Source organism: Malania oleifera, chromosome 1 (assembly GCF_029873635.1).
Source record: "Malania oleifera isolate guangnan ecotype guangnan chromosome 1, ASM2987363v1, whole genome shotgun sequence".
Lineage (NCBI taxonomy): Eukaryota > Viridiplantae > Streptophyta > Magnoliopsida > Santalales > Ximeniaceae > Malania > Malania oleifera.
Window position 1 is genome coordinate 30,471,106 of NC_080417.1, and position 9,232 is coordinate 30,480,337.

Below are 9,232 nucleotides of genomic sequence, written 5' to 3' on the forward strand. Positions count from 1 at the left end.
TAGTTGAAATTAGACACATGTCAAATTACCTAGCTATAATTTTTTTTTTAAATTTTTTTGAAAAATCCTAAAATGAAACAATAGTTTCACAAAATTACTTTTTATCATCACTAATGGAGTAGGAGAGGATTTGTGAAAAAGGTCAAGACATTGGCTAATATGTATATTTCTATTATTTTTATTTTTTAAATGGAAAATTCACTTGTCATCTGCGGCTAATATGTATATTTCTATTATTTTTATTTTTTAAATGGCATATTCACTTGTCATCCGCGACGTACGCGTTATTTATGATGTTTTTGCAATTTTCAAAGGGCATCTTCTGAAATCCGAATCATCTAGATTTTTACATTGAAAATGAGTGTAAAACATGCACAACCAATATTCTTTCACATCGAGCAATTTACATGTCAATACTTATAAAATCGGACTAAAAAATGAATTGTAAAATTGTCCAATTTCTAGTTCTTCCAGTTCAACCCATTTTGATCATTGGTCAAATAAATTTTTTTTATTCCTAAAAATTTATAAATATTAATTTACATAGTTTTAATCAAAGCATTTTAAATAGTCGTTTTGGAGATATGTGGGCGAAGCATCTTAGGGCTTTATATGGTATATTTGCTCTTTTCTATTTTCTATTTTCATTTGTATATGGTGAAGAAACAAACTATAAAAATATGTTTATTTATTTTGTTAGTTTTTTGCTCCTATTGTGGGTTTTTAATTGTTTGAGAAAAAAATAAAAATAAAAATTTATGATTTTCAATTATTTTCCCAACTTGCTGCTAAAAAAATTAATTATTGGGATATATTTTTTGGATTAAATCAATCATTTTATACTCACTTTTTAATTAAAAATTAAAACGAAATGATCATATAAATTTAAATATGATTAAAATGAAAATTTTCATAAATTTTTAAAAATATATAAAAATAAAAAAAGCCAATTACAAAATATATTTTCTATTTTTCAATGATGATGTACCATAAGATTATCATTATAAATTGAATTTTGAAAGTATAATAGTTAATTAAAGTAAAACAATTATATGAATATTAATTTTTATTAGAGTATTTTAAATTCACATTATTTTGTGCTTTTATTATTTTAAATTATATTTTATAAAATATTATTTGATTTGAAGATGAAAATGAATAATTTTTAAAATAATTTTAAATTTAAAAATAATAGCTAAACCGGCTGTTGATTTAATTTTTAATTTTTAATTTTTAATTTTTAATTTTTCCTTAGTTTTTTTTTTATCCCATAATTTCCACGATTGTAATTTACTCTGATCATTTTACAAGTTCTTCATCTGGATCTCCAGAGATCGCAATAAATTCTTGCTTTCTTCTGTCTCTGTATTTCGAATTTTATTATAGCAGATGACGAGATGGTTCATAATTTCACAATCAGATCCATTAAGCATCCTTCTTCTAGAAAACAAACACAACACCACCGAATCGCCACCGCCCGTTCTGTCCACGTCACTGATCCCCGCCTCTTCAATCCAACGGCCATCACCGCTCCAATAATAGTCGCACCCTATTCCGCTAACCACTCCACACCCTGGTTAGGTTAGGTTAACCTCGAACCCCGGTCACGATCCCGGCTCGAACCCGGTCCTCGGGCCGAGCGCTCTCCCGGTTCGGAGCGCTGGCAATAAGAAAAGAAAGGAAACAAGAGAGAGAGGTTGAGGGAGAGTGAGGGATTAGGTTTTTTCGGGGGCTTCCCAATGGTTGTTTGAAGTCTTAGAAGAAGAAGAAGAAGAAGAGCCGTGTGCCAGAAAATTAGGGTTTTTCGTCTCAAAGCAGGATAGGGATTCAGTGCAGCGCTAAATTGATTATCTTTGAATCTAGGGTTTGTTCTGGAGTTTTGTTTGGTTTATATGTATATATTAGTTTGTTTGTTGCTTCATCTGTTGCAGAATATTTAAGAGATTATTGCTGTGTAATCTCTGTTTTCTATGCTCTTGAATCGATTTGTTTTGCCTGTGTTTTAGATTGAAAATACTGTGTATGAGATTTTAGGCCTTCGTATTTGATGGACGAGATCTGGGAGAGGGCCGTGGAAACAGCCCTCGACGGTCAGACGGACTTTGCCTCTGCTCGAACCCTAACCCTAGACGGAGCCGTGAAGTGCGTGCACGGACGTCTCCCTCCTCCCGGCCTCTTGGAGAAATACGAGAATCTACAACACCTCTCCATCGCAAACATCGGAGTTTCATCCCTTGAGCAGTTCCCGCGGCTCCGAAATCTCCAAAAGCTCATTCTGTCTGATAATCGGATCGCCGGCGGCCTTGAATTCCTTGTGGAAGCGGGCCTTGAGTCGCTGCGGGACCTTGACCTCTCAAACAATAGAATTCAATTTATTGAAGATCTCACGCCGCTTGCGCAGCTCAGGCTCGTGTCGCTCGATCTGTACGAGTGTCCTGTTACGCGCGTGAAAGATTACCGGTCTAGGGTTTTTGGATTGATTAGGTCTTTGAAGTACTTGGATAAAATGGACGCGGAAGAGAATGAGAGGCCCGAGTCGGATGATGAGGAGGATGAAGAAGAGGGCGAGGAGGATGATCCTGGGAGTGGGGAGATTGATGGCGAAGATCGCCCCTATAATAATGGCCACAGTGTGGGATGTGAAGGCATAGTTGATGTTGATGAGGATGAAGAAAGCGATGCAGATGAGGAGGAGGTGGAGACGTCAAGGAGGGTGAATGGATTGCACCATCAAGCGAATGGGTTTCGGGTGGCACCTGTGATGGACCGTGACGATGATGAGGAAGAAGATGGGGAGGATGAAGAAGATGGTGATTCGAGGGAGGAGATTGACGAGGAGGACTCTGATGATGAAGATGTAGTCGAGGTTCATGAGATTGAGGACAGTGACGATGAGGAAGACGGGGTTGAGGATGACGAGGATGATGATGAGGATGATGAGGATGAGGATGAAGAGGAGGGGGTAGACAATGAAGAAGGGGACTTTGCTGAGCCGGAGAGCACTGGGCGGCTGACAAGCACAGAGGGGGAGATTGATGGCCACGAGCAGGGAGAGGAAGACGGAGAGGACGATGATAATGGCGAGACTGGGGAGGAAGAGCAGCAGGGTATTGAAGATGGGGATTTTGATGATGAAGAGGGTGAGGAGGTAATGATCTCTTTTTCCTCTGAAATATATTATCTTTTGCTCGTTTATTGCTATTTTTTTCTCTTATATGAAGAGGGTATTGAAGATGGTGCTTTACGTAATGACTCACTCGTTACAGGGTTTTGGGTTTGGAATTGTATGAATGTTCTCTGCGGAATTTATGATACTGTGTTTCTACTGGTTAGAAGGAAAAAATGATTTATGCAAATTTATGTAGACGGGGTCTTTTGCTTGTCTGTTTCTGATTTATATAATTTTTAAGCATATCGTAAATGAATTCATTTGTTTTATTTACTTTATTTTTAAATTCTTCTCATGGCTTTGATACTGCATATGGCAAAGATTATTCTGATAGAATATTGTAAATATAATTTTTTCCCCAATAAATATGTTTATTGTTGTAAATTTTGATCTGAGGTTTACAAACATGGCACTGCATGTTGCTTTATAGCCTTTTTATTATATTATCAATTATTGAACTATTTATTTTTATGTTGCAGGTAAAAAAGTAATTTTGGTAGAGTGGCTAAGGACTTGTTTAGTTGTGGGAAGCAGTTTATTTTATATTTACTTTTCCAGTGTTTAGAAAGTATGACAATCTGACCTTGTTTTTGGGTTTGAAAAGTAACAAGATTTTTTCCTAGATTTTGTAGACAAATATTGAAAAACTAGAAGACAAAGTGGCATGTTTGTAATTGTTTGGATTTTGGAAAAACTGAAAATTATAATAAAATTATTTTTTCACAACCAAACATGTCCCAGACTCCTAGTTATTTGAATTCAATTTTTTTTTTCTTATGTGTAATTTGGAAACCATGAGGCTTGTCTAATTGTGGAAAACCAATTTTCAATTTAATTTTTGTAAAGAATTAAAAAAAATCCTATGTTTTACCATTTCTTCAATTTTTGTATAGAAAAGTTGAAAAACGATAAAAGATGTTTGTCAACTTTCTTGTATAAAGGTTGGAAAACTGGAAAATGGAAATTGAAAAAATGATTTTCAACTTGTCATGCCCTTATTTTTTTTTAAATCCCCTTTCTTTTTCTTATTTACATTTTCTTTTTTGTAGTTTATAATTTCTACATAGCCCATAGTTTGATACTGGATTGCTGTCACAGTTGGATGTAGAAGTGTGATTAGTTCTTCAATTCTTCCATCCATTGTTCTCTGAGATTCTATAATATTTCTAATTATAAATTTTTGACTAAGGTTGCATTTATTGTATGATTGAAGCAAGTGCCATTGATATCTTTCATGGCCTTTTGCAGGAAGTCAGTTTTTTGTGTTCTAATAATGTTGTTTCATTTGTGATGCACATAAATGATTGCTAGATACAAAATAAGTAAATTATTGTTTTAATACTCTGCTCTATTTAGTGGGTTATACCAGTTGATTTGACTGAAAAACATTAGTAATAATGTGGCCCTGTAAATGCCATATTGCTGTTATTATGGGTTGGTTAATAGTTTATTGGTTTATTTTATATCTTCTTGTGCTCCTCTCTCTCCCTGCTTGGTCCTCATTTTTTCGCATGGTGTTGCTGTAATTAATTGCTGTATTTTCCACAGTGTGAATTTTTGTTCTAATGTTAAATGGTTCTTTGATATGAAATTGGGTTTGGGTGGGGGGGTTGTAATTGTGTGAGTTGTGGCATTTGGGCTTGTCAGGTTTTTTCCTTGTGTGCAGTTGTTCACATTCTTGGATGTTTATCATGTTCATTCTGATAATTAATTTTCAGCAATTAGTCAGTCTTTGGTTGCATATTCTGTACTCTTTCTAAGGGATAGAGTTTCTTATTTAAGCCCTGTTGCTAATATTAATTGAGATTAAATTTTTATTGCATGTGTGGCAGGAAGAAGATTGTGGTGCAGGCTACTTAGTTCAGCCAGTGGGGCAGCAGGTTGAGGAAGATGCTGATGCTGGTGGCAGTGATATGGATGCAGGAAATGAAGAAGAAGATTCTGAAGAGGAAGAAGTTGAAGATGAGGATGTGCAAGTGCTGCCATCCTCTTCTACGCTGCCAAAGAGGAAGAGAGATGAAGATGAGGATGATGATGATGGTGATGATGCTGAGGAAGATGATCTTGTTGAATACACAATGAGGAGGTCGTCATCGAAGAAGCAGAGGTGAAGTGCATGTCTATGGGGCGTAGCTTTCTCAGTAGAAGATAAACGACTGGTGGGTAGAATTTTAGAAACTCATAATGGCATAATCGTCTAGTTCTTCCCGGACAGTATTTAGGCAGAGGGAAATGTCTTGATATATATTTTTGAAATTTTTTTTTTCGAATATTAACTTTTGCTGGCAGATTGTTTAAAAAGCCGTTAGGGTATTTGTACTGCTTTCCCTTCCCTTGTAGCCGTTGCTTTTGTTGATTCAAATGGCAGTTATGAGCGGTTCATTCTCTCTCATTCTGGGCCTTATTATGGTCAGGAGGGGAGGGAGGGAAAAGAGAGGGGTGGGGGGGGTTGGGTTGGGTTGGTCCAGATTTGAACGTGGAGGGAAAAAAGGAAAAAAAAAAAAAAAAAAACCGGAACTGGAACAGACGCTTGTTTATTCTTCTATGTTTGTGGAATCAGTTTTATTGAAAATGTCGTTCTGTAAAACGCTTGTAGAGATACGTGTTTTCTGTTTTTATTTTATTTATTTTTTGGTTTTAATAATCCCTTATTTTCAATTGTCTGACGTGTTAAATGCCATGTTGGATTGTGGGATATTTTTACCATTACACGTGTTATTTTATGGTAGATTTGTTTTTATTATTATAAATGTTATTGATGGCGGCAGGTGCAATGGAGGGAGGCCAGGTGTCTGTCTGCACAGCTGGGGTGGATGAGAAATAGCAAGAAGGGGGTGTGGGGGTTGGGGTGGGATGGTGCGGGGTTATGGCTGGCAATGGTGAGTCACATGGTTTTGCCTTTGCTTGGGTTGACCCCTGATGACGATCATGATGGACGGATGATGATGACGCCCGGGGCTAGGCCTATGTACTAAAGGTTTGTTTTGGGGGAGTGTACATATTGCAAGACAGGGGAAATCTCGAGTGGTTGGTTTTATAAATTAAATTTACATGTGATGTTACCTAACGCGGCTGCGCCGCGGTCAGGCTCCAGCCTCTCTCTCTCTCTCTACTTATTTATTATTATGTAAGAAATAATAGGTGTGAGTATTTGAACCGAGTTTGAGCCGCAGGCAGAGAAGCTAGCTAGCCTGGTTTTTGTGAGAAGGGGTAAGGGAGCGCGCGCTGACCATTGAGCTGGGTGGGTCATGCATAATCCGTACTATTTAATGCGATGTGGGTCGGGTCGTACATGTGGATGAGCGCGTTGGCAATGGATATTCGTAATAATTCCAATTGGGCCATATGGAGGGTCCCACACCTCTCATGATGCCCCTCCTAGAAAAGATATGCTAATCACATGAATTAAAATGTTATATTTTAAAAGTATGTCTTTGTTTCAGAAGGGTTTGGTGAAGGGAGTCAAATGACGACCGAAAAAGAACGAAGAACTGGACTTCCAAATAATAATAAAAAAAAAAGTATTTATGTTTCCTTTTATAGTTTAGGTTTCGTGTGGCGTTTAGTATATAAATGAGAAGAAAAAAATTGTTGCAAGTTAATAAGAAAGGGCGACTTTATAGGTATAAATTATAAATGTTATAAAATAAATATCAAGTTGACTAGATGTATATTTACGTTTTATATTTTGTTTTAGAAAAAAAAAAAAGGAAAACAACAGTTAAGAATAAATCTTTAAATACTCTCCATATCAAATTCTATTGAAAATAAATTTGCTAATTACATTTAAATATTTTTCAAAATAAATATTAATTAAGTGCAAAATTAAATTTTATTATATTAATTTTTATATATTTTATTTATTTATTTATTTTAATAATTAAAGTGATTAATTTCATTCCTTGATCAATACACTTTAATATTTTCAAGAACAAAAATATACTCCAAGTTTTGGTTCGCTGCATTTTCTATTTATATAAAGGCCGGAAAATCTCCAAGGCTTCACAAAAGTGCAGAAAATACTACAAATAGAATCTTAAAAAATATCTCTATTATTATATTCATAAAATAACTAAAATAATGTGTTTATTATTTATACTCCTATTGTTATATTCATAAAATAGTTGAAGCAATATATTGATTCTTTATAATATTATGTTCATAAAATAATATAACAAAAATTTCATTTTAGAATATAGTATTATTATTTATATGTTTTAATATTTTTTAGATTGCAATTGAGGTATAAAAGAATGTAGCAATGACAAGAAGAACACCTGCCTCTCACGAGGTCAGGTGTTCAAACCTTTCCGGATTCATTTCCACCCCCAAATTCTTGAAATTTACCTTCCTTTGGAGTTGTGGGGTTGACTTCAAGGGGCGCGGGATCAGTCGCGTGGATCGTAAAACAGACACGTGGAAACCCAGTATGTAATCTAAAAAAAAAAAAAAGAAGAATACTTTATTTTATATATATATATATATATATATATATTGTGTGTTAGTTATGTTTCTCATAATGTAAGATTACATAAAAACAATTATAATTGTAATAACGTATCATTTGTAATATTTCAAAATATAGTTTAAGAATGTATAAACATTCATTTTACATATAAAAACACACTATCGTATTTTAATGCTAGTAGTATAATATCTAATGTTATAATATTTTGATACAATCATAATATATTATCTTATAATATAATTTATCATTATGTGTTAAGTTATTATAATATTATCTTAATTTTCAAAAAAATATTTTTTCTTTAAAAATGATAGTATCAGAGACCCTTTGACCACTTGATTAATTTACTGGAATAATGAGCTCTCTCTTCTATCATTTACAATTTAGATATGATTATTGTATGTGATAGCAATATATTATTTTGTAATATATTATTAATTTTTACATTTTATAAATGCAATAAAATAGAATTTTTGTAAGAATAAAATATGACATAATATAATATGATAATAATAATATATTTTAAAATAAATTATATTTAATGAATATAATATTATGAATAATAAATATATTGCTCAAATTATTTTTTGAATATAATATAGGAGTATAAACAATAAATATATTATTTATATTATTTTCAGCACTTTTGTGAAGCCTTTGATGGAGATTTTCCAACCTTTATATGAATAGAAAATGCACACTTGCGATACATTTTTCTTTATGAGAATATCAAAGTGCAATGATCACAAGATGAATTAAGAATGCCACGAGAATATTTGATTTTTCTTAAATGCAATGAATGAAATTAATCACACTTTTATCTCTTTTTTAAGTAGTGAAATAATATCTAGAAATTTTATTCTTATACCTTCTTAAAAATATTGAATGATGTTAAAATTTTTAATTTGTTAGTTTCTCTCACATTGAAAAGTGGGGTTTCCTTCTTGGATAACATGCGAATATGGTAGATCAGAATTAGCAACCTTATCTTAATTGGACTCCATGGCTATAGTTGAGGTATGTCTGTAAGGATGTTTGGTAACTATACACACACACACACATAGATATATATATATACGCACATATATAAATTCATACATACTAAAATATATATTACACACTCATATATATATATATATATAGGAGCATACAAATAAATACGTAACATAATAAATACATACATATGTACATAAATACATATATACATATCGCCATGCACACATAAATACATGCATATAAATACAACAACAACAACAATAACAAACCTTAAGTCCCACTAAGTGGAGTTGGCTACATGAATCCTTTTCCTCCAATCCACCTAATTTAGAGCATTTTCCTATATTAGATTAAGAGTTATTAAATCCTTTATCCCTACCTCATTCCTAGTTATTTTATGCCTACCTCTACCCCCTTTTAATGCTAGAAACCATAACTAAATCACTCATTCTCATAGGTGCTTTACTGGGCATGCGTTTCAAGTGCCCAAACCATCTAAGTCGTCCTTCCCTTATCTTGTTTTTAACTAGTGCTATACCTAAATTATTGCGTATATGTTCATTTCTTACTTTATTTTTTAATGTTAAACCACTTATCTA

At 33.3% G+C, this 9,232-nt stretch overlaps 1 protein-coding gene across 2 annotated transcripts; it reads left to right on the forward strand.

Moving 5' to 3' along the window:
- Positions 1-1,624: 1,624 nt before the first annotated feature.
- Positions 1,625-5,756, forward strand: LOC131159882 (acidic leucine-rich nuclear phosphoprotein 32-related protein). Of its 2 annotated transcripts, XM_058115096.1 has the most exons (3): positions 1,690-1,864; positions 2,007-3,148; positions 5,002-5,756. In XM_058115096.1, exons 2-3 carry the CDS (start codon positions 2,048-2,050, stop codon positions 5,278-5,280), a joined length of 1,380 nt encoding a protein of 459 aa, XP_057971079.1. In that variant the 5' UTR covers positions 1,690-1,864; positions 2,007-2,047; the 3' UTR covers positions 5,281-5,756. The 2 variants fall into 2 exon arrangements, with proteins under 2 accessions (XP_057971070.1, XP_057971079.1); XM_058115087.1 differs by having other exon boundaries at positions 1,625-3,148.
- Positions 5,757-9,232: the final 3,476 nt, after the last annotated feature.

Bases quoted from the DNA above. Each gene is read 5' to 3' on its own strand.
- LOC131159882 (XM_058115087.1), top strand. From the start codon at position 2,048: ATGGACGAGATCTGGGAGAGGGCCGTGGAAACAGCCCTCGACGGTCAG. The intron at 3,149-5,001 runs GTAATGATCTCT...CATGTGTGGCAG, and splicing joins ATGATGAAGAGGGTGAGGAG to GAAGAAGATTGTGGTGCAGG.